The 24,044-nt window shown below is 54.9% G+C and overlaps 9 protein-coding genes across 9 annotated transcripts; 3 read left to right on the forward strand and 6 right to left on the reverse strand.

Annotated features, from left to right (window-relative positions):
* Nucleotides 1–800: 800 nt before the first annotated feature.
* Nucleotides 801–1,766, reverse strand: RHO25_000597 (uncharacterized protein; the record flags this gene model as incomplete). Its single annotated transcript, XM_023593211.2, has 1 exon — nucleotides 801–1,766. The coding sequence occupies one exon, from the start codon at nucleotides 1,764–1,766 to the stop codon at nucleotides 801–803; it is 966 nt and encodes a 321-aa protein (XP_023459729.2).
* Nucleotides 1,767–6,653: 4,887 nt separating this feature from the next.
* Nucleotides 6,654–7,730, reverse strand: RHO25_000598 (uncharacterized protein; the record flags this gene model as incomplete). Its single annotated transcript, XM_023593212.2, has 5 exons — nucleotides 6,654–6,806; nucleotides 6,881–7,147; nucleotides 7,208–7,447; nucleotides 7,504–7,528; nucleotides 7,591–7,730. 5 exons carry the CDS (start codon nucleotides 7,728–7,730, stop codon nucleotides 6,654–6,656), a joined length of 825 nt encoding a protein of 274 aa, XP_023459724.1.
* A 246-nt stretch (nucleotides 7,731–7,976) lies between these two features.
* RHO25_000599 (uncharacterized protein) lies at nucleotides 7,977–9,150 on the forward strand (the record flags this gene model as incomplete). Its single annotated transcript, XM_023593213.2, has 2 exons — nucleotides 7,977–8,518; nucleotides 8,571–9,150. 2 exons carry the CDS (start codon nucleotides 7,977–7,979, stop codon nucleotides 9,148–9,150), a joined length of 1,122 nt encoding a protein of 373 aa, XP_023459723.1.
* A 583-nt stretch (nucleotides 9,151–9,733) lies between these two features.
* On the reverse strand, nucleotides 9,734–10,919 carry RHO25_000600 (uncharacterized protein; the record flags this gene model as incomplete). The annotated part of the gene is made up of 2 exons (XM_065602029.1): nucleotides 9,734–10,798; nucleotides 10,848–10,919. The coding sequence occupies 2 exons, from the start codon at nucleotides 10,917–10,919 to the stop codon at nucleotides 9,734–9,736; spliced, it is 1,137 nt and encodes a 378-aa protein (XP_065458101.1).
* Nucleotides 10,920–11,561: 642 nt separating this feature from the next.
* On the reverse strand, nucleotides 11,562–12,421 carry RHO25_000601 (uncharacterized protein; the record flags this gene model as incomplete). The annotated part of the gene is made up of 2 exons (XM_065602030.1): nucleotides 11,562–11,609; nucleotides 11,687–12,421. 2 exons carry the CDS (start codon nucleotides 12,419–12,421, stop codon nucleotides 11,562–11,564), a joined length of 783 nt encoding a protein of 260 aa, XP_065458102.1.
* Nucleotides 12,422–13,342: 921 nt separating this feature from the next.
* Nucleotides 13,343–14,209, forward strand: RHO25_000602 (uncharacterized protein; the record flags this gene model as incomplete). Its single annotated transcript, XM_023593216.2, has 3 exons — nucleotides 13,343–13,585; nucleotides 13,648–13,896; nucleotides 13,952–14,209. 3 exons carry the CDS (start codon nucleotides 13,343–13,345, stop codon nucleotides 14,207–14,209), a joined length of 750 nt encoding a protein of 249 aa, XP_023459732.1.
* Nucleotides 14,210–14,802: 593 nt separating this feature from the next.
* On the forward strand, nucleotides 14,803–17,520 carry RHO25_000603 (uncharacterized protein; the record flags this gene model as incomplete). The annotated part of the gene is made up of 1 exon (XM_023593217.2): nucleotides 14,803–17,520. One exon carries the CDS (start codon nucleotides 14,803–14,805, stop codon nucleotides 17,518–17,520), a length of 2,718 nt encoding a protein of 905 aa, XP_023459731.1.
* A 926-nt stretch (nucleotides 17,521–18,446) lies between these two features.
* Nucleotides 18,447–19,827, reverse strand: RHO25_000604 (uncharacterized protein; the record flags this gene model as incomplete). The annotated part of the gene is made up of 3 exons (XM_023593218.2): nucleotides 18,447–18,620; nucleotides 18,686–19,013; nucleotides 19,079–19,827. The coding sequence occupies 3 exons, from the start codon at nucleotides 19,825–19,827 to the stop codon at nucleotides 18,447–18,449; spliced, it is 1,251 nt and encodes a 416-aa protein (XP_023458337.1).
* Nucleotides 19,828–20,912: 1,085 nt separating this feature from the next.
* On the reverse strand, nucleotides 20,913–23,303 carry RHO25_000605 (uncharacterized protein; the record flags this gene model as incomplete). The annotated part of the gene is made up of 2 exons (XM_023593219.2): nucleotides 20,913–21,482; nucleotides 21,534–23,303. 2 exons carry the CDS (start codon nucleotides 23,301–23,303, stop codon nucleotides 20,913–20,915), a joined length of 2,340 nt encoding a protein of 779 aa, XP_023458338.1.
* Between the last annotated feature and the right edge of the window lie 741 nt (nucleotides 23,304–24,044).

Below are 24,044 nucleotides of genomic sequence, written 5' to 3' on the forward strand. Positions count from 1 at the left end.
ATGTCAATTCTAGATCGCATCGCGATGCATACTATCTGGTAAGGCAGTGACGAAATGTGTTGCAATGTGAACGTGTGTAGTAGGGCCTAGACAGAAGAGCTATGTGATGAGGCGTAAGTTGTATTGCGGTCGCACCTATCACACTGGGAATGAAACTCGAAGCTTACAGAGGTATAATAATTTTTGTTAAGGTCGTGGTTGGATAGCTTGGTCCAGGGTTCATTGCAGGACATATGCAGGTAGCTTCCGAGTAAAGAACCCTGGAAATAGCTCACATCAAAAATCTGACTTCACGACTCCTCTACATGTGGATGTGGAGGTGGAGGTGGTGATGGTGGAGGTGGCTGATGGACATAACAGAAATTGGGAAACAGTGGAGCAGAGTATCGAGAGGACAATGTGAATTGTCATTTTTGACGTGGCGGTAGTAACTAGAAGAGGAAGTCCAGCAACCTCGATGAAGCTACAAAATTTCCACCACAAATCATGCCTCGTCATTAGACTCAGTGTATCTCATCTGCTCGTGGCGATTGTACTTCTGGCCTCGAAGTCTCTCTCGCTTTTGCGCGTGTGCATTGCATCTTCATATTCGTAACAGAACAGAATTAGTCTCACAGGTCATGTGTAAGACACTTCGGCTATCCTCCCAGCCATCGACGGCCTGCGCGTCCGTGTACCAGGACAGTCCCTGTATTTTGAAGCTGCCCGCTTGAAGTCAAAGACTCCTACCAAACCAAACCTGTGGGTATATCGCTTGAAAAACAATCCAGTGTACTCGAAAAACTAAAGCGAAGTCCGACTTAAGAGGAACTCTCATCAGGCGTTTCTTGAGAGGGGCTGCGCGATTGCTGCGTCTTCTCTGTCATACGTCGGTGTTCGCTGGCTGCCAAGGCCAAGCTGTTGAGCCCGTTGCTGAGACCCGGACTCGGGTAACTGTAATGCAGTGTCTCGGGATCGATCATGGGTGCGATTGGTGGTACATATTCGAGAGACGAGGCGAGGCTGGCGCGATGGAGTGGGGGCCGAGTAGTCAGGTCCGGCATGGCCATGGGCAGACTAGGCACTGGCCCGCTGTCCATGGTGTTGAGGAAGTACGGCCCTGAGCCCGGAAGCATCATCTGATCGATGGGCATTGGTGGCGGGATTTGTTGAGCTTGCTCGATGGCTTGCACTGCTTGTGCCTGTGCAGCTTGGGCTTGGGCCTGGGCTTGCTGCTCGGCGAGTTGCTGCTCTACGGCAGCCTCGAGTGCAGGCTCGGACTTCACGGCGGTCTTCTTTGCGGGCGTCTTGCTGGGCTTCTTGACTTTGGAGTCGTCAGTGCTCGTGCGAGAGGCACCTCGACCGTTCTGGTGCGTTCTTCGATGCTGCTCCATGTTGTCCTTGCGCGTGAACGCCTTGTTACATTCCGGGCAGAACGCGTCCTTCTTGCCGGTGTGCTTCTTCGCGTGTCGCGCTGCGTGGCCCGAGGTGGTGAAGAAGTCGTTGCATCCCACCTGCTTCGCCATCGGGCAGGGATACTGGTTCTTCTTCGGCGGCTTCTGATTCGACTGCGCAGACGCGGTGCTCAGGCGTGAGGGTTCCGAGGCAGGCGAGTTGGATGCGCGGAAGGCCTGGGCGTTCTGCTGCTGCGGCTGAGGAGGCAGGGCTTGTAGCGGCGGTTGCTGCTGCTGTGGAGCCATTTGGGGTGGCATTGGGTAGGCCTGCGGCATGGACCCGGTCGCGTCGGGAATTGGCGGATACATGGAGGCATTCTGGTGATCGTCCATCTTGGCGTGTGAGTGGTTGTGCAGGTAGTAGCGTTGGTGGTGCTGGGATTGATGGCTCGCGTGCGGGTGGTGCTTCGCCAGGTGCTGGGCCTGGTCAAAGCTATTGTAAGCCGGGGTGAGCGGTGACGGAGTTGAGAAGGCGCGGGAGTCGCTTGACGAGCTGCGCGACAACTGTGGGGTTTGCGGCGAGAGACTCGGTGTTGAGTCGCAACTCGACGAAGCCCGCGAGTGGAGGTTGAGCGGCGGCAGCTGGATCTTGGCGTTGGCGTGTGGATGATGGTTCGACGAACTGTCGTCACTACTGTCGTTGAGTAGTGATGTGATAGACATGCAATTTCTACCGTCCATCATGTGTGAGCCAGCGTCCAGAGTGAGGTGGGGTGGATGAGCAGGAGGGTTTAGAGTGCCGCGGACAGCACTGTGTTGTGGGCAGCTACGAGTGAGCACGCGTGTTGCAGATGAGGCCTTGGCGAAGCGCTCCAGGTGGTTGCTGTGATTGTCGTCGTGGGAGTATTGACGGGACTGAGCTGTACTGTACTGGCAGCGAGGTGGAGCAGGCACAGTAGAGGTGTTGGTGCGGTGGTGGTATGGGCAGCAGCGGCAGCAAGGTCGGTCTCTGGATGTCTGGGTGTGGTGCGAGAGCAGGATGGAGGACCCTCGAGGGCAGGCAGACTATTTGGAGTACAACAGTACAGTAATGCAGGCAGTGGGAGCGGGACCAAGGTTAGAGACCGGCAGCAGACGAGAGAGTGTAATTGTTCATCATCCCAGACTGCGCCGAGGGAGCATGGGAGATGTTTGGAGAGAGGGTCAGCGCAACAGCAGGACCCTGGATGTGAGGGTGCCTTTTAGCAGCGCAGAAGTTATGCGCGTCGGTGGTGGTGAGCTGCGCGAGCGAGACGAAAAGAGTGGGTAACGGGCACAGTTCCATGTTCACACATCCTGCATCCTGCACGTCTAACCTTAACTACCTAGCTTGAGCCTTGCCGACCCTGCCAGACCTACGCGATCGCCGATTGCACCTGTGGCTCGTGAACTCTACTGCCACAGCGAGGCTGTTGCGACTTCACGCGGTGCGATATTCCAGCAGCAACACGTTCAGCATTGCACTCGCTGCAGCACCTCGCATACCCCGTCCTGTGCCGTGAAGATATGACGTCCCGCTGCAATGCTCCGGCGTCGAAAAATCAGAGACACCGCCCCAGTTGGCACCCACCCGGGCGTCTAGTGTGCTCCCATGCTCACGATCGAGATCGGGCGCGACGTGCAAAGTGTCGATGTCACTGCCAGCACGGCGCGCCAAGGCACTGACTGGTGGCTTGCGACGATCCTGTGACCGCCGTTCGTATGCTGTCGCTATTGAAACGGCTTGCCCGAGAATAATAGGCGCTCTCTCTCGATACCGACCTGGCCGCCGCTAGGAAGTCTTGGGCATTGCGATTGGCAACTACCGCAAGTCATGATGCAGGTGGCCGCGCAAGGAGGAGGAAAACAGCCGCCGTGCTGCCACAACGAGGTCGTCGTGGTGGGCGCGTCGCGTGGCTAGTGAGCAGCGCGGCTCCCATATCAATATAGCAGTCGAGGATGGCCGTGTGCGGACTGCGACGCTTGCGACACGTCTGCTGTCGCCGACCGACACGCCTGTCACAGCGGGCACATCCTGTCGACACCGTGTCGGTGGCTTGCCCCCAAGCAAGGCGGACGACTCGCTGCCCACGTCGGCATTGCTCGCGCGCGTCGCCTGCGCTGCACCCGGCAAGGCCATCCGCCAGCAGCGCGCACTCGAAACGCTGCCGTTGTCGCGATGCCAGAGTTGAGCCACCGACGGCCCTGGTCAGGCACGCGCGCCTCGTCTGCACTGTGGCAGCCGACCCGCCGGGTTGGCCATGTCCCCGATCGAGCCAAGCGCCGCCTTCTGCAGGTCGCTTGCAGGCGGGCCGTTCGCAAAACGTGCTTCAGCCTTCGATCAGTCCCTTCATCTTCGATCACCGCGCCGCTTCACACCTGCGCCGTGGTCCGCGGTGCCTGCTCCGCGTATCCCGACGTTGTGCGTCCATCTACGATCTGCTCGCCCTCCCGCGGCCTCCCAATTTCATCGTGCCCTGCCCGCTCTGTACGGAACGGAGGTCCGCTCGACAGCCTCTGCCAGGCGCGTGGTAGCCCCTGCCTGATCAGGAACGCATCCTACAGGGGACACAGACGCGTCTCCACAGCCCACCGCCCGGCCAACTTCTGGCGCGTTCGACCCGACGTCATCGCACGAGAGCCTCAGATCAGCATGACGAACGCTTGAACGCCCCGGAACCGAAGTCGTGCACCTGCAATCATCACGCACTGCAGAGTTTTTCGCCGGCCGAAACGGGCAGATTGGACGTCGGCTGCTGCCATCGTGATACCTGTGAGCTCCCTCATGCAAGTCACCAGAGGAGAGTTCGCGGCACGGCTTCGACCCCGCCATTCTCAATTGACCTGCAACATGCTGGACAACACGTTCGTTGGCAGCGTGGCAGCAGCAAGCAACTCCCTCTCGCGCCGCCCTCCATCTGAAACGCATGCCATCTCGTCCGCAACGACCATCTGCGATGCCACGTCTGCCAACGACATCCCGGACCAGCGCAACTGCATATCAGCGGTATGTGCGCTGGTCTGATCAGCCTCCTCGTTCCGACCGAATAGAGTTGTAGCTATCGGTCCTGCACCTTGGCGACGGGAACCCCTCCGTGTGAATCTTCGATCGCATAGCATGGTGAGGTGCGCTGGGCAAATCACACGCCCGGGAGCTGACAATTGCGACCCGCGACTGTTGGGCCCGCGATACAGTAGATTCGCTATCTCGATGGCGCCAGTATGCAATGACTCTGGTACTCACTAGTCTTCACAGATGCGATCTCCAGTCTAAATCCAGGCAATACATCTCAAATGCAGCCGCGCTAGGACATGTGGATGTGTTGTTTTGACCTTTCCCCATCGCAGCGGCATCGGCAAATGTTCACGGACTGATCGAACGGTCAGACCACCTGGGTAACTACACCGAAAGTTCATACCACTTTCTAGTCATGTGCTGGATCCCGCTCGCCAACTTCATGTGTTCGAAAGAAACGCGCTTGCGGAGCAACTATCTGAAGTACCTGACGACAACAAACAATGCTTGAAAGCACTCGAAAGCATGGCCAGTCCGCCTGCAGATTTGAGGGACTGTACAGCCGGACACAAGCCCGTGTACCGACGCAGAGGCTCATCAGGGTCGATAAATCTAACATAAGGCAGGGACTCTCTTGTTGACGATCTCCTTTGCGTAACGAGTACTTAGCGGTGGCTGAAGCCCACGCTCGCCCGTCATCGGAGCTGCCTCCATTCTGCTCTACACATGGGCGACTGTTCCACAGCGTCGACCTGCGCTGCTATTCAGGTTGTCGGCATAATAGGCATGTGTGGCGTCCTGAAGCCTCACGGAATGAGTATCTACTCGAGCAAAGATCCTTCGCAAGGCAATGAATCTTGATTGTCGCATTGATCCTCGATAGATATCATGGCGGCAGATTCTTCATGACCGTCCAGCAATGCCGCATTGAAGACCATGCTAGGGGCAGCGTTGGCATCGGTGCTCCGCACGCATAATGCCGCTTCATCCGGGATGGACATCTTCAACCACAGGAGCTGCTCGATATGACATCTCAATTTCGCAGCTGTGCGAGCGCGCGCTCTCTTATCGCCTATTTGCGTCCGCGGAACTAGCTCCTGTCCGATGGGCCATCGTCAGCTCTCCACATTGTGCGCTGCCGCGCCCTTGCCTCCACGACATCAGCCGAGAGATAAATGGATACCCTCAAGTCCCGTGTAACCAGCGTGTGCGGGTCCTAAAATTGCTCTTCACTTTGAATCTCGCGTAAGGAGACGCGTCTGATGTGTCCTGGTGTGCCCTATCACCGACCAAAACCCTACTATGAACCTGAGGCGCGTGGGAGAAATCCGCCTACAGCCCCAATACTGCAGCCGTGGAACGGGAGTAGGGGTCCGTATTTAACTTCCAAGCACACACCTTTGTAACGCGCCTTCGAGAAGGTCTCTCCGCTGCCGTTTGATTGGCAGACACGACCTTAGGGAGCACGCAAAGGCTGCCAATTGGTTCGAGATAGAACAAGATAAATCCGCAATTGCCTTGTCAAGGGGGTAAGCTTGATATCCACTTTAGAAGAGCCCTGTCTCCCGTTCCACGGCTGCAGTATTGGGGCTGTATGCGTCCAGATCTCACACAGGCCCCCAGAGCATGCCTGGCAGCTCTTCCCTTTGAGGTCATCGCCTTGTCTTGTCTAGCACCCAAACACGAAGAGTGCTCTGTGCATGTCCCGCTGCGCCCACGACCTGAGCCGCCGGAGCAGGCGAGACGAGTGACATGTGTCTACAACAATCCTAGACCCCGCTCAGCTTCCGGCCTTCGGCCAAGCTATAAGGCGTTCGCGGGTGACAGCCTGCGTGTATCACATAGCCAGAATGGGATCAACCGCCACGAGCATGGTGCATCAATTTTAGCGGATCATGCACGAGGAACCAATTCTCAAGTATACGGAGGCACGCGGCCCTTCGCTTCTAGTCTCTTGCTACGAGCACTGTACAGTACACACGCCATGGAGATCAATTTACCGCCATAGTGAACAACTAGAAAGGAACAGGTGAGCCTCACGTCGGCCATGGACCACTGACCAGAGACATAGCACAGCAAACAGGATATTCGAACTTGCGACTGGTACACTATGCCATGTTCTGATTGTCACCTCATCATGCTTGCAGATGAGACAGGGTGTGGACAAGGATATCTCTACCTGACGCACGCGACTTCAGCTGCACACGACAGGCTCTCTGCTAAGACCCTACGCCCTTGGTTGTATATCAAGGTAGGTGACCACCCGCATTGATTGCGTCTCGAACCTGAGACGTGTTGGGTCTGTTCTCCGCATACCTTTCGTAACTATCCAGGTACAGCTCATCGGTGCTTGTCGTGTTCTTGATAGGTTCACTTGTTTCGATCGCCTGGACCCAGCTCTGATTGCCGAACGTCAGCGCTCGTCGCGGACTCCGAATTGCGAATATTATATGCCCGATCGCGGTAAACATACCTCAAATCGACTACCGGGTTCGGGGTCGGGCCAACCACGGTATGGCTTCAATACTCTATTCAATCTCACGACCCACGGCGCGAATTGAACATCGACAAAACTCAGTGTGCGGCCCAAGAAGAATGGGCCTTGCTGATCAGCAGCTTCGACGAGTTTCGCGATCTGTTCGGTCAATTCCTGGGCGAATTTGACCTGATTCTCCGGTTCTTGAGCTTGGAGATACTTGTAGAATAGCGGGATAATGTGTCTGTTGATGTGATCGGACCACTGGATCGTTGATATCGCGTCAGTGCTGCCAATGCGTCACTGAGCTCACGAGAGACTCACAAGACGCGAATGTGCGCGAAGTTTTGGATCCTTTGATAATAGTGCCGGGCCTTGATTTAGATCTTCCAGGTACTCCATCAAGACTGTGCTTTCGTAGCTGCCCCAATTGCCATGTCGGAGCGCTGGAACGAGACCTCGAGGATTAATATCAAGAAGTAGTTTCGGTTTCCGATAGACGTCAACTTCGACGTATTGATAGTCTAGTTTCTTGAACTCCAAAGAAATCCACACTCTATGGACCTGAGCGGAAGCTCGTTCAGCGATGAGGTTCAACAGCATCGATGTGATCGACTCACGAATGGACAGAAGCAACTACCATAACTGAATAATTCAGATATCAGTCAGCGAATAATACTGTGATGTTGTGGTCATGCCGTCCTTACAGCTTCAATTCCTTTTCAGCGGAATGAGCATTTGCAGTCTCAAGTGCGTTGCCAGTAGGCTGTTTGTGATATGTCTTCTTCGACGAGTCTCCGCCTTGGTTTGGGTCCAGCTCCCCGTTAGCAGACTTATTAGACGACATGGTTGCAAACGATGAGTTCGAGAACGCAAGCTCTGAACAGAAGCATGTTTATAGTCGTGACTGGCAGATGATGTAGTTAGTATGTCGTCGGCCTTAGCGGGGGAAGTCGCGTGGGGCTCAGGCCGCGAAGTCTTGGCGGCGGCTCCCGCCAGTGAACCCCAAAATTCAAAGAAATGCCACGACACGGACACGGCCACGAGTTGAGCAGTCACCACCCCATCGCACCGCTCCGCCGCCACCGCAATCATGGCAGAAATCAACTTCAACAAGGACTCGCCGATCAAGGAGGTGCAGATCGAGGCGCTGGTGGCCATGCGAATCATCAAACACGCGACTACGACGTATCCCACACCGAGCACCGGTTTCCTGCTTGGCCTCGACGTCAACTCTCAGATCCAAGTGACGAACTCGTTCCCCTTCCCAGCCGCTGTGCCGGAGGCCTCTACCTCGAACGACCCCTATCACCAGCAGGATGCCGCCTCGCTCGCCGCCGCCGCTCCACGCGCCAAGAGCAATGTCGCCTACCAGAATGAGATGATTAAATTCCTGCGCGAGGTGAACACAGATGCGCAAAATGTTGGATGGTATATCAGCTGTAACATGGGTGGTTTCATCAACCAGAACTTTGTGGAGAACCAATACTTCTACCAGCGGGCTCAGGACGAGCGCACAGTGGCGCTTGTCTTCGATGTGTCACGCAGCAGCCAAGGGTCGTTGAGCCTGAAGGCTTACCGCTTGTCGCCCAGCTTCATGGCTGCGTACAAGGAGGGCAAATTCACTACAGAAAGGTGAGACTGGCAGCACGCATTGTCGCGAAATAACACTGACACACACCCGCAGCATTCAAAAGTCCAACTTGCGATTCCAGGATATCTTGGTCGAGCTTCCAGTGCAAATCCACAACTCACACTTGCTCACAAGCTTCCTGCACCAATTACCGAAGGAGGCACCGAAGAAGACCGCCTTGGACTTCCCAGCGTCTCTCGCTGAGCTGTCCCGGGATCCAGAGATTTCCGATACTCCTCTGGCACCAAACCTCGACAGCCTGGACTTATCCATCGACCCATTCCTGGAGAAGACTTGCGATCTGATTTTGGATAGCATAGAGCAGCACCAGACCGAGAACAACAACGCACAGTACTACCAGCGATCACTTGCGCGAGAACAGGCCAAGATCACAACATGGCAGCAGAAGCGCAAGCAGGAGAACGCGCTCCGCGTCCAGCAGAAGCAGCCACCTCTTCCAGAAGATGAATGGCAAAAGCTTTTCAAGCTGCCTCAGGAGCCATCTCGCCTCGAGTCGCTGCTGGTCGGCAGACAGGTCGAGCAGTACGCCAGACAAGTGGATGGATTCTCCGCCGTTGTCACTGGAAAGATGTTCGGTGTCAAGGGTAACCTTTTGCCTGGCGAGACTGTTTGAGGTGATGGAATTGATGTTGAACATGGGTCGGGTCTGCATAGCGCGGCGTTCGGAGCTGGATGGAATGAGTAATGCCATAAAGGGCATAGAGTTCGGAAGCACTCTCAAAAGTTGGAGTGCCATCGATGGATGCCCAAAGACGACGCGATGCGCCCTGTGAGGTTGACGTTGAGCTGAGAAGCTGTCGACCTTGTGGGTAGACACGAAGTTAGACGCCAGTTTGGCTGTGATGCTCTACGAACATAGATGAAATCCTTCTGCTGTGCTTCCAGCACTTGCTACAGATCCATCCACCGATTCAGCCCGCGCCTCCCACCCAGAGATATAAGGTTGCATGCGCGCCAGCATGCTCAAATGACAGCACGGCTTGCGGTTGTTCCAATAACACCACATTCGCATTCACAGCTGTGTCAGTGCAGGCAACGCGTGACACCCCAGAGAGAGCATGCGTGCATATCTGCCGCTGGTCAAACATCAAAGATAGTTACGGTCATTATTATAAAAAGCTTTATACACCTCTCCTCTCCATCTCATTCTCCAGAAACGTCCTCCTGACTCATAAAAGCATATTCACATTCTTCATTTAGAACTCCTCCTTCCTCGCCCAACCAACAAGAGATCTCCATCCCGCATTCCCCTTACCACCCTCCTCCAAAGCCTTAGCGACATCACCCATAACACGCTTCTCGCTACGTCCCATCTCGACATTGAGCTTGAGCATCCATTGCTCCCACATCCTCGCGCCAACGAGACCAGTCATGGCGCGGACATCGGTCGTGCTACCCGTGAGCGGGGGCTCGAATTGCATGACAGTGCCATCAGTGTTGATGGATCGCTCAACGATGGAGGTGGTACTGGACATGGTAGCCCTCTTACCCGCATCATTCCATCGAGGAACAACATCGGCGACAGGAAGCACCATCCAAGCACGCTTGATGTCACAGAATCCAGCACGCTTCAGACGTGGAAGGAAGCTCTTGCCAGCGGCAGGGTCGTAGCCACGGGTCTTGAGGTTGAAGGCGAATTCGACGCCGAGGGCCTGGCTGACGGCATCGGTGTGGACCATTTCAGCATCGAGAAGGTCAAACTCGAGGTAGCCGCCTGGCTTCAAGCAGCGGAGGCATTCGCGGAGGGTCAAGTCCCACTCATCCGCAGCGAAACCCTTTGGCCAGGTGGTCTTGAGGTGGGTGTAAAGGTTGCGAGCAGAGATGACATCGAAGTGTCCATCAGCGAAGGGCAGTTCCCAGAGCCTTGGAGAAGTGACGACGTGGTGGTTGATTGGTCCTTCGAGAGACAAGACGTGGGCTTCGATATCAGATGCAACAGTCGTGAAAACCTCGGCATTTGGGTGCTCTTGAGCAACAGACCAGGCCCAGCTGCAGTTGACTTGACCGGCAAGATCGAGGATTCGGACGTCCTTGCGGCTCTTGAAGCTTGACACGATTGGGCTGGTGAGGAGCTTGCCTCCATTGACCTCACGCTGAGCAGCAAGATGCCAGTTGGAAGACTGGATCTGCTCAAGTGCCTGGCGTTCTCGGTCGGCGGTCGCAATGAGCTCGGTTCTCTTGTCCTCTGGCGCTACAGGAAGTAGGTTGGAGACTGGTCGCGCAGGTGCTGGTCTCTCGGCAGCGACAATTTCGAATTTGCCCTGCAATTGCTCAGCATGGTTCTTTGGCAAGCTGACACGTCGGACTTGCTCTGCCTCTACGCGGGCTTGACGGTGTTGGAACACATCGCGGGCACGCTGCGAACGCTTGTTGTGGCGCCATGCCTCCCAGAATGTACCATCGTGGATGGGAGAGACACGACGGTCCTCGGTAACTGTCAAACCGCTCTTCGGCGATACTGCCTTGGTCTCAGCGAAGCGGACAGACTTCTTGCTTGGCGACTCAAAATCAGCGACCGGAGAAGGCTGCTCGGGAGTCTTGGGTGAAGCGTCCTCAACGTCGGCGAAGGACTTGGTGACTTCGTCTTCCTCGCAAATCGCAACCATATATGCATCCTGGGCACAGAGCCACAATTGGGTGCGATCGATATTGGCTGTGGCCGTCTGCTGCAAAGTGTGCTCGTAGGTCTCGTCGATCTCATCAACTTCGCTAATGACATCTGTTGGCGAGAACATGACCTTGCGTGCGGTGATTGGAGCTTCCGTGGAGGCTGGAGACGCGATTGAAACAACGTGCTCTTCGGTGTCCTCGGGACGAGCGGACCATGGAACATTGTAGAATGAGGTCGCGGTGCTTGTGGGCAGAGCAGAGCTGCGTGCAGAGCGGAATGGCACGCCATAGAACTCTGTCGCGGTGCTCGTGGTTGGCGTTGGCTCTGCACCAGCCCAAGTCTTCCTGGCCATGGTCGAGTCGAGCGATGCGAAGAAGCCTCCTGGAGATGGCACGGAGAGTGCAGATAGCTCGTCATCTGCGTCTTCCTCGCTGGGCGGGCAGAGGTTCTGGGTGTCGATCCTGAAGCGGCCAGTGATTGGTGGTGAATCGACGACCTCTCGCATTTCTGCGGTGGCCTCTTGTGAGATCTCAAGGACCACATGATGTTGAGACTCTGCTTCGCGAGTGATGTGCTGAAGGAGGTTGATCGAGGATGGGTTGAGCTGGACTGGAGGTTCCCAAGTGTTCTCATCCTCGGGAGCTAGGGAGATGTCAGGAGTCGAAGGACAGCTCGAATCTGCAAGCTCCTCAGAAGTCAGGCTTCCGTCCAGAGAAGGCGCAGAAGATGTGCTTGGCACTCGCAGATTCCTTGACTGGAGTTGGGCAAGGATCGATGGTGAAAGATTGATGTTGAGGGGCGGTGACAGAGCCGATGCTGACTTCAGCTTCTCGATAGTCGGCCACTGTCCTGGGCTTGGAATGACGATGGATGGAAATCGACTCTTCTGATCCTTCTTGCCCACCCTTCGCTTTACTGAGGTCGATAGCTTGATTGGCACTTCTTCCGACTCGCTTTCGGTGATGTCGTAAAGCTCGTCGTAGCTCTCTGAGCTACGCTTGCTCCAGAGAGAGCTCTGGTCGGACTCAGAATCGGAGCTGCTGAGGTTCGGGCTGCTCTCGACAGTGGTGCATGAGGAGATGGCTCGGGGAGTTGGGAAATCATCGCTCATCGGCGAGACGATTTGTACGCGTGCCTGGAGCTTCTGTGGGGGCGCTCGGCGGACTGAGACCTGGAATTCATCCTCGATTACTGTATTACGCATGCCGTTGACCTTGCGAGCCGGCGCAGGTGGCATGAAAGCAACGGGCTGAAGAAATGTCGTGTTCGTCATCTTGTGAGAGTGCTGTGTGATTTTGGAATGATTGTAGGCCGACCTGCGGTGACTGTGTGCTAGTCTTCGATCAACGAAGTGTATACTGGAAGGAACAACAGGAACTAAGCACAAAAGAGAGTAGTAGCTGACACACACCCCGAACGTAAAACAGGTGCAGTAGAGCAGAGGCAGAGGCCTACGCAGGTCGGGCCCGCGGCGTATGTATACAAACCTCAGTGGCAAGCCGCAGTCGACCAGCAAGCGCCAGCGCAGCCAACTCTCTATCCTCCGCAGGGCGGTTAAATGGACCCACGGTCCTGCGATCAGGACGTGGTCTGGGCTGGCGCTACCACTTGAGCCTCACGCTCGGCCACGAGCCTGGTTGGATCTCAAAAGGATGAGTCTCCACGACTGCCACGGCGGGAGGGAAGGTCTGTGGCACAGCCGTCTGCAGTTGCGGCGTGCGACATCGAATGAAGTGTCCCAGGACGAAAGCTGACAGGACTTGGGCGCTTCGGCAGCCAATCGAGCGGCCAAGGCATATTATCCGCATACGCTGGCGGCGCAGCACGAGAGTGAAATTGCGCCATTAGGCAGCGTTCATTAGCAGTCATAAGATGAAGCAGACACGCGATGGGCGTGGTTCAGGTGGAAGTGAAGAAGTGGAGGTTAGTGTTGAGGGTTAGGTTGTCGGATGCAATCGCGACGTTCTTCGTCGGCGTTTGCAAATGACGCACCGCGTTCCCACGCGATCATCTCTGCTCAAAAGCTTGACTGGCACCCGGCGCCTCTACAGTACAATATTTGCTGTTCATCAGTCCGCGCCTGTCACGACATCGCCTTTGCGGGAGCACAAGCTGTCTGGAAATTGCCCAGACCACGCGCTACCTGCAGACAGCAGCCTCTACACTTCGCTGCCTCTCGTTCCGCATTCGAAGCATGGCCCCGCCAGCCATTATCGCGCCCTCGATTTTGAGCGCAGACTTTGGCGCTCTGGGCAAGGCATGCTCTGATACGATCGGCCAGGGCGCAGACTGGCTGCATGTGGACATCATGGACGGGCACTTTGTGCCCAATATGACATTTGGCGCGCCTGTAGTGACCATGATCCGAAAGCATGTGGATAGGCCGCAAGAGGCACTGGGCAAGGGAACATTTGACTGCCATATGATGATCGCTGAGGTATGCTGGAGAGAGCACTAGGTGATACGGTAGGATGGCTGTCGTGCTGACCAGCACCACAGCCAAAGAAGTGGGTGAAGTCGTTCAAGGATGCGGGCTGTGATCTCTACTGCTTCCACTACGAGGCCGCCGTATCTTCCACAGCTGCGGAGTCTCCGGAAGGGCATAGCGACCAGAAGACGAGTCCAAAGGAGCTAATTAGATATATACATGCCCAAGGCATGAGGGCAGGCATTGCCATCAAGCCCAAAACCCCAGTAGATGTGCTGTACGACATCTTCGACAGCGACGTCAAAGAGGAGGTGCCTGAGGTGAGTGAAGGGTTACATTCGCTCCCTTCGAATATCGTCACTGATCATTGTGCAGATGGCCCTCGTGATGACAGTTGAGCCAGGCTTCGGAGGCCAAAAGTTCATGCCAGACATGATGCCCAAGGTGGAAGCTCTGCGGGCACGATATCCAGATCTCAACATCGAGGTGGATGGTGGATTGAGCGAGAAGACGATTGACACGGCGGCTGATGCAGGCGCGAACGTGATTGTGGCTGGAAGTGCAGTGTTTGGCGCTCAAGACCCAGGGCATGTCATCGACGCTCTCAGAGCGGCAGTGGACAAGCGCCGATGACTACCTGCTGGGAGCAGACTGTAGTATACGATGCGGTAGCCTTGATACTGTAGTTCTCCCGCAGTTCAGAGCTGTCGCGGGAGATTAGCTGCTCGTTCACAGCTCCGAACACCTTCTAGAGTCCTGGGCGCGGCGTGGAGAAACCCTGGTCGGTGGAGCAAGTTCGGTCGATGGACATTGCTCAGATATGCCGGACTTCGGAAGCAGCACAGGTCAGACGTGGCCTGGATGCTGTTGTCTGCTGCCGTCTTTGTTCTGCAACGTGGCAGCGGACAGGTTGCTCCCAGTGTGTTTATTGTGCACCATTTTCGACCTCGACGGAGGGCCGAGATGAGCTTGGCGACGTAGGCTGTCGCGACCCCAGAAACCTTGATGTTGCTATAGATATACCTCCTACGTGACCCGCGGCGTGAGACACGAGGGACGGTAGTCCAGAGGCTCTTTCGGTGAATTGCACCACCAACATCACCACACGCTGCTCATTCCGTGCTGAGCTCGGCTGCTGGACTAAAAGGCCACGCCCCTAGCTGCTTGTTCATGTTCAGACACACACATGTCGCGCGTCAACTGAACCTCCATTGAACTCTCTTGCCATGGCGCCTTCCAAGTATGAGGTCGCCAGCGAGGAAATGCAGCCGCTGAACCGCTCGCGAGACACGCCGAGCCCCTACGAAGACGATGAAGGACGGCCATCGGGCTCTTCGGCCAGCACCACATCGTTTGTTCTCGAGAACATGAACGACAAAGCCAAAGAAGCCTTGTGTGCCGATGGGCCGCATACCAAGGAGGAAGACGATGGAGGTGACGAGGAGGATCTTGCCTGGCAAACTAAAGTCAAGCCGGTCGATCGGAAAGCGCGACGCATACTATACGTGCTGGTTGCCATAGGTGCCGTAGGCTGGATCGCAGCGCTGTTCCTGTTCTTGGGTCAGAACAGGCAATTGACACACGCCGAACGACCGCACGATCCACACGCTACAAGCACGACAGGGAATGGTAAAAAGGTCACATTGGAGCAAGTACTGTCAGGCTCGTGGTTCCCGCAACAACACTCAATACGATGGGTTCCGGGCCCTGCTGGCGAGGATGGCTTGCTACTGGAGCGAGGCGGCGCCGATGGACGTCAATACCTGGTTGTCGAAGATGTGCGGTACAGGGGACAAGACGTATCGGTGCAAAAACAGAATGCCAAAACCCTGATGCAAAGGGGTGTCTTCCAAGTGGGAGGCGAAACAGTCATGGTTCACGAGGCCTGGCCGAACCGCGACCACAAGAAAGTTCTCGTCCAGAGCGACTACCAGAGCAATTGGAGACACAGCAACACTGGGAGGTACTGGATATTCGATGTTGAAAAACAACAGGGACAACCGCTCGACCCCGCCAATACCACTGGACGCGTACAGCTGGCGTCGTGGAGCCCGACTGGCGATGCTGTTGTGTTCACACGAGAGAACAACATGTTCATCCGGCATCTCGATTCGGACATTGTAAACCAGATCACGACCGATGGCGGCAAAGATTTGTTCTACGGTATTCCGGATTGGGTGTACGAAGAAGAAGTACTCGCAGATGGCGGCGCGACCTGGTGGAGTGGCGACGGCAAATACGTCGCCTTTTTCAAGACCGAGGAAAGCAAAGTTCCTACATTCCCCGTACAGTACTTCTTCAGCCGGCCAAGTGGTAAACAGCCCTCGCCTGGTGAGGAGAACTATCCGGAAGTGCGCAATATCAAATATCCCAAGGCCGGCGCCCCCATGTCTGTAATTGAGCTATTGTTTTACGATGTCGCCAAGGGACAAGTCTTCAATGTACCCATTCAGGATGACTTCCCAGACGACGACCGACTCATTACTGAAGTTATCTGGGCTGGCGAAACTGGAAAGGTGCTCATCCGCGAGACAAACAGGGAGAGCGACAAGCTCAAGATGATTCTGGTCGATGCGGAATCGCGGACTGGCAAGACTGTGCGCGAGCGGGACGTACAGGGCCTTGATGGTGGCTGGTTTGAGGTCAGTCATACCACCAAATATGTACCTGCGGATCCCGCCAATGGACGACCCAATGATGGCTACATCGACACCATCATTGACGACAATTTCGATCATTTGGCGTATTTCACACCTCTCGACAACCCGGAGCCAAAGATGCTCACCAAGGGCTCATGGGAGGTTGTCAGCGCCCCTTCTGCTATTGACCTGAAGGCCAACGTTGTTTACTTCATTGGCACGAAAGATGGCAGCACTCAGCGGCATGTTTACACCACGAAGCTGCTCGAAGGCCCATCCAGTGTTACCGCTGTAACAAAGACTGGCGAAATTGGCTACTATGATGCTTCTTTCTCTGCCGAAAGCAAATTCATGTTGCTCACTTGCAAAGGACCTGGCATTCCATGGCAGAAAGTGCAGTCTACCCCAACAAACAACGAAATCTCTGTTGATGTCACAATTGAGGAGAACACGCGCCTGAACGAACTGGCCAAGAGAACGGAGCTCCCAATCGAGATATACTCCACTATCAATATTGATGGCTTTGACATGAACATCATTGAGCGCCGTCCACCACATTTCGATGAGAAGAAGAAGTACCCAGTGCTCTTCTGGCTCTACAATGGACCGGGATATCAACAGGTTGACCGCCAGTTCACTGTCGATTTCCAATCTTTTGTTGCAAGCAGCCTTGGATACATTGTAGTCACTCTCGATGGATTTGGTACTGGTTACTTGGGCCGAGCGCAAAGGACCAAAATTCGGGACAACATTGGTTATTGGGAGGCATACTCTCAGATCGCCGCCGCGAAAGCGTGGAAAGCCAAGAAATACATTGACTCCGACAAAATGGCCATCTGGGGCTGGAGTTATGGTGGCTTCATGACATTGAAATGTCTCGAACTCGATGCTGGCGAGACTTTCAAATACGGCATGGCTGTTGCTCCTGTCACCGATTGGCGCTTCTACGACTCGGTCTACACAGAGCGATACATGCACACGCCACAGAACAACCCATCTGGCTACGACAACGCCACCATTTCGGACATGAGCGGCTTGTCGAGCAATGTCCGTTTCCTTGTCATGCATGGCGTCAGCGACGACAACGTACATTTCCAAAACACCTTGCAACTTTTGGATAAGCTCGATCTTGCAAACGTGAGGAACTACGATGTACACATTTTCCCGGACAGCGATCACAGCATCTTCTTCCACAATGGCCAGGTCATGGTCTATGAGAAGCTACGGGACTGGCTCATCAACGCTTTCAATGGCGAATGGCTGCGCACTGATGACCCCACGCCGCTGAGGATCGGCGCGTCTTGAGGTGGAAGAGATATGTGAACCACTCAGAGTCCACACTATACGAAGCCCACCATGCCAACTACCTCCGCCGATGAACCAGCAAGACTGAATCCGTTCATGCCCGCGGATTTCCCGCCACAAGGTCTTGGAGATTACAATTCCCAAGAAGTCAGATCGTAGCGCTTGCCCTTGGCCATTCATCTGGCTCACCGGAGGCTATGCACGAAAGAAGCACTTATTTGCTGGCTCTACGCCAGACGATCCAGGAAAGGATCTCGTTACCCGTGCAGTCTTGGAGAATGTGCACTTGCATGAGAGCATGCAATGCTGTAGCTTATGATCAAGAGACGTTATTCTTATGATTATTAAATGCTCGCAAGAGTATCAAATGTTTTGATATGAAGGGTGTAGAATGAACCGGAAGACCACTGCGTCGTCATTGTCGAATAGACTCGACATGTATGTACAGGAAATTAATGTCGCAAACAGACATTGAACCATGAATGACTCACTTGCTATTTCTTCCTTCTTGACTTGCAAGTGACAGAAGGGACGCATGTGAGCATTTGACAACACGTCTTTTTGGCGCAGATACCGCTGTGCGATGTGTTCTATCCTGCGTGTCCCGGACTAAACTTCGCCTCGATACCGGTGCCACCACGTCCGTGACCGAATCCCCGTCCTGTGAGCCGCGTGCTCCTTTATGAGATTTTTGCTCTCCTTCCCTCCTGCAAAGACCCAAGAGTCATCGCGGGAGAAGAACTTCCCGCGCTATGCAGTTCGCACACTTTCCTTCCAAAGCCAGCCAGCGCCTGCCTATCCCGCTAAGTCCCCAAAAACGACTCATGCGCAATATCAAGTTCTCTGCGGCATTGTGGTTGAACATCTGCCGACTTTCTTGCATGTTCAAGATTCTCCAGATTGAACATTACAAACCATTACTTCCTTCAAGATGATTGCCACTTCTTTTCTCGCACGTATTGTTCCCTTCCAGCTTTTTTGCGCTCGCCCGTAACTTCTTCTTTCCATGACCAATATTCTTTGAAGCGGCCTTCTGCGTATTTCACGTAGTCGAAGTCGATTTGGCTGATGTCTGCTTGGATCAATGCCCAGATGCCCCACTGTAGAAAAGCACAAATGTCAGTAAAAACGTTCGAACAGTTTCGGAGAAGACAGTAGAGCGTACATAAAATCCAGGCAAGCCGCGGAATAAGTCGACCTGCACCATAAGAGTATCGATGTCTTTTTGGAAGTCAATCTCGATCGTCGCATCGCCTTCAGGGATCGAGTGGTATCGGTATGAAGCAACATAGTGCTGGATAAATTCGCGCCTCTGGGATTTGTTGGGTACGCAGGCATGGTCGCAATCGTAACCTGCCCACTCTGCGAAATGGTTTGCAATATCGAAAGCCGCAGGACCGGGAGTCGCATATTCGTAGTCGATGAAGCTGACTGGCTTCTCTTTGGCGTCGGAGTGAATATCGACAATCACGTTGCCGCAAAGTAGATCGTGGCTACCAGACATATGTTAGTATATGGCTGTTCAGAAAATTGTGAGATATTCCTGGGCGAGTCCTACTGTGCGAACACGAATTCTCGGCCGTCAAAACTGGTACTGCCGAGCTTTGGCTCTAGCCATTGAAGTTCTGTTTCAATCATTTTTATGCGCTCTCTCTCCTCTTCGGTGCTTTTGGGCAAGACGTCGATCCATTGGCGCATGGTCGCCCACGTGTTTGGAAACGGGCGTGTGCTGTTGCCATTGACAGGCGCAAGGTGCTCTTGGGCTTCGGGCTCGCGATCGAGGATGGGTGTAGAAGTGATAGCACCAATGGGCAGAGAATGCCACTGACCAAGCATTTTGGCTACTTGACGCGAGATCTCTGGCTTTGCGAGGTCCAGGTGCGAGCAGACATGACCAGGGATGAATGCATACATCAGACCATTGTCAAAGCGTGCGAGCAAAGGAGGCGCGAGGCCGAGATTTGCCAGGAGGTTATGTGCTCGAAGCTCTCTTTCACGGTCTATGATAACATCTGTGCCCTCGCCATATGCTCGCATCAATATGGCGTTGCGGTCAATCTCAAGCTCCGTCATGCATGGCCGCCGCTTGATTGCCTTCATGAGCGTGTTTGTGATGCCGTCTGTGAAGCGCACGAATTCCACTGGTCCCTCCTCGGTCTTCCATTTCGGGTCATATTGCTCGATGAGTGCCAGGGCACTCTTCTCTGACTCGGAGCTGTCGAAGTGGAAGGAGATGTGTCGGAGGGCGAGCGGCGAGTCGACGCGGTCAGGTCGGGAGGCTGTCGAAACGGCGTGAGGCGAAGACATTGTCTGTGGTGTGAGCGGTAGCACAATATCTCATTATTTCAAGGAGATCGCATAAGGAGAGTCGCGGTCGACGAGGGGGATCTGTCGGCCGGTGATCACGCCAATTTCGGTTGAAGTGTTCAGTGCGTGCGTCGTGGGAGAGGGAAATGTTCACCTGCAGGCCTCCGGCAATCACTTATAGCAGCAACGCGCAGCGTAGCAGTGTGCCTTCTCGGCAGCTGCCACTGACCATCAGCGTGTGCCTGACGGGCCCTTGGTAGCTTGACGTGCCATCATGCAGCCGCCGAGCGGGGCTCCTGAATACCGCCAGGGTCGTCTGGCATGTGAAGAATAGCCGGACGCCCGCCTCAGGCGCAAATGGGGCGGCGGATAGTTGTCGGGGCACCTTCATTGTCCGCGTACCCTCCTCCGCCTTCGCATCGACTCCCTCTTCGATAGAGCAACTGCGTCTTGCTGTTCGAATTGAGCTGCTCTGTTGAAAACGACGCTACCGCGGCCCAGCAGAAGCCTGTGGGAGACGTGGACGTGGTTGTAGTGGCGCAGAAAAGTGGTGGACAAGTCGCGGTGCTTTTCTGGTTCGGCCGTCAAGCGACCCGCTCCTCAGATCAGCCATCTGCCTATTGAATATATGCAGGGGCTCGCTTCAAGGAGATTTACGACGCTCGTTCGTACAGATGCCCAGTCAAGATTCTTGATCTGTGGGCACATTGAAAGAGAAATTCACCGCGCTTTCAATCCAGGTCCAAATAGGAAAGAAAGTGGCCGCGACTTTCTTGCCGCACGATGCACCTGTGGACCCTTGCGAGATGCCCATGATCGTCGTGGCGCCCTTGGCTTCTGCGTTCGATGGCTTTCGCCGGCGTGCGCGCTGAGCGAAGCACGGCAGGTGGTCTCGTGATCGGCCAGGAGTATGGACAACTGTTGCCGCATAGGATCAAAAATGTCGCAGGAGATCACTGCGATGCTGAGCATGTCAATGTTTCTTCATCGATCATGCCCATCGCATGTCAGAACAGTTGTGATGCGGCTCTAAGTCTACAAGTCTGCTAGTTGTACAACATCGCTGCCCACTCTCAGCCGAATGCTCACGACGCACCAGGGGTACCACTCGCTGCTGCTGCCGCCTTTTCTGCCAGGAGACTTTGCCGCTGACCGTAGCCCTGACTGAGGTAACTACCAACACCAGCGGCCCCAGGATAGTTGCCACCACTTCCTCCGTGCCCTTCAGCTGCCAGTCTCCTCTCTCGGTACTTGCGTCCATTAATAATGTTCTGCAATCGTTTTCTCTCTCTGGGCTCTGTGATCTTGGTCCAATCGAGGTCTTCCCCAGGTTCTGCATAATTGATGATATCTGCCATTGTGCTCGCACTGATCTGTCCCTGACCACCGGTTGAGGCGCCCGTGTAGAGATGAGAATTGGGGTTGATGCTATCATCGCGAGGGCGTGCGGGCGTTTGCGCAGGCGTCGACACCGGGAAAGAGGCGACGTCAGACTGCAATTGAGACATATGCCGTTGAGGTTGCGCTGGCTGCGCATATTGTGGAATATGAGCTTCGCGGGAGCCTTGATTTTTCTCGTGTGCGAATAGTCGGGCGTTCCAGGGTGGCAAGCGCTTGTCCCGTTCGTAGAGCAAGCCGCAATTATTGCACAGCGTCTGCGCGCACGTTAGAAAATCATCAAGCTTAGCAGCTGGGAGCAAACTTACTCTTGGGCCAGCAGGTCCATCGCGAACACCCCAAATCGCTGAGCCCCACACACAGCAGTGCGAACAATGCCAATACTGACGCTCGCCTTCGGTGAGTTGATAGGAGGTGCCGCCAAAGCCTGCGGCTTCAGGAGTCTCGCGACCAACCGGAGACAGACTCCTAAACCGTCTCTTCTGTTTCGATCGTGCGCCTCTACCCATGCGCTCCTCATCGCCGCCAACCGTAGCTTGTGACGCGCCGAGACCACCCGAAAAGTAGTCGTTGAGCCCACTGCTCTGTGTCTGGTACGTGAGAGTTGTTGTAAATCGAGCCGTCTCTCGTCGCTGCCGCCGGATCTGCCTTTCTCGATCGCCCTCACGCTTTTCAATCTCGTCTTTGCTGAGCACTTCGATCTTTGGCTCCCAATCAGCGCCAAGACCATCCTCGTCCAATCTCCAGCCTGCGCCGACCCCGAGCGAAGTCTTGCCAGTGCCATGAAACTCGCAGACTTCATTCTCTAGCACGCCCCAACCGTCCACACCACTCCCGACCACACCAGCAAGAGTGCCGTTGTTGTCCACCATGTCCTTCTTTAAACGCAGACTGGCCTCGTAGATAGCATGTGCCATCGTTGGGACCCATTCACTCGGAAGTCCTATATCAGCACATGTTTGACGAGCAAAGATCTCAGGAAATCCAGGTGGATGTAGCAGTGACCACTCAAACTTGTCCGTGTACAGCCTGTTTTGGACGTTGATGGAAAGTGTTATGATGCAGCGATGTGAGTCCGCAGGGTTGATAGCTGACGATGTTAATGAGTCGCGTGCGACGGGTGTCGCTGTCACTGCCACTGCAGGAGTCGAGCTGCCATTTTCGTTGGGTGTGGCCGCGTCCGATGACGGCTCGATGCCGTTCATATGAGGGAGGTCTAGATTTCTGTTGATCGGCGTGCCAATTTGCAGCGGCGTGGAGGAGTCTTCGCGAGACGGCCCAGGTCGTATTGACGGTGTGGGGGCATTTGTGGTGGTGGCCGGTCCATTTCCTGCGTCGGGCTGGAACAGCGGGTGAAGTGCAGTCGGCGCATGCTCTTCCAGTTGCATACGAATCTGAGTAGCAATTTCGTTAATCATGTGCTGTTTGCGCATCACAGGAAAGTCCAGCTCATCGACCAAGGTTTTGGCGAACATGTCGGGGGTGATTAGAGCTTCGTGCAGATTCCACAAAAACGTGTCCTTGAGCCTATACGGCGGTGTTGGCTCCGGTGCCTTGTATGCGGGGAGGTTCTCATCAATCCCAAAATCCTTAGCATTGTTAGGCGTAGGTAACGCGGCTTCGGGCCTGAAAGGCGCAATATCCAAATCGATCTTGATGGGTATCAACGTCGTCGGCAGTGCAGACTGCACATGCATTTGCCTCTCAGTCAGGGTCCGCTTAGGCTTCCCCATCCAATCTCTCCAAATGCCCTGCACGTCTACTGGCGCGTGAATCTCCTTGCCCAGCTCCTTGACCTTCTCGACCATAGGATCAGGCACATTGCGTTGCTGCGCGGTGCGCAAGCCGGTTGCGCGCCGCGAAGGGCCATCTGAGTCTTCTATACTATCATCTTCGAAATCGTCGGCGTAGTTGATAACGGTCGTGCCTCGTTTCGTTGTTCGTGCTGGCGGAAGGATAGTTTGTGGCACCACAGGCGTCAAAAGGGAATTCCCATATGTGCGTATTCGTGGAGCGTAACTCGAGACAAACGCCTGTGGTGCGTTCACACGCGTCGAATTGACCGCTGCGGTGGCCATCTTCTCTACTCGCGATCGTGGAGCGGTGCGGGTTTCTCAGTCGCGAAGAAGCTGGCGGCGCAACGCGTTAGGAGACTATGGCGACATGGACATCATCGAATTCGCATCAGTCTGGCGATCACGATAAGTTCGTTCTGGGTGCGGTAGTACGTTGGTTGTGGTGTTGATTGTGGATGTCGGACATGCAAGGGACCAACGTGTGTTGCTTGTCCAGCGCGCTTTCTTCGAGACGTGTGGAGTTGTTCTCGGCACACAGCCGAAAAGCCCTAATCCAGCTGACTAAGAAACACGTCTCGATCCATCTTATCCTTTCCATCTCACTTCGCATTTCACGCATACACATCAACAAGCACCCTGCACTCTGCCTCGATCGATTCATCGCATATCGCACGCTATCAAGGGCATACGCTGACATGATTCACTACTGCATGACGGCATTCGAGCGGGCGACTCCGAAGCGAGGTCTTCACTGCAGCAAGGCGGCGCGTACCTCGTGTTTCAGGTCGGGCGTCTTGTCTGCAACCGCACGACGAGAGCGCCTGGCTGTTCGGCACCTCATGCCGACAAACACATCTGCAACAACGCCTATGGGACTTTGAGCGCGGCACAATGCGCATTCTCTTCAAATCTTTGTGCTTCTGTCTAATCGCAGGTCTCGTCTCATGTTTGAATCCCTAGCGCACCTCCATATCGGCACAAAGCTTGGGAAATGCTTAGTGTTCGTGAAACATCGAGTTGCGT

Source organism: Cercospora beticola, chromosome 1 (assembly GCF_033473495.1).
Source record: "Cercospora beticola chromosome 1, complete sequence".
Classification (NCBI taxonomy): domain Eukaryota; kingdom Fungi; phylum Ascomycota; class Dothideomycetes; order Mycosphaerellales; family Mycosphaerellaceae; genus Cercospora; species Cercospora beticola.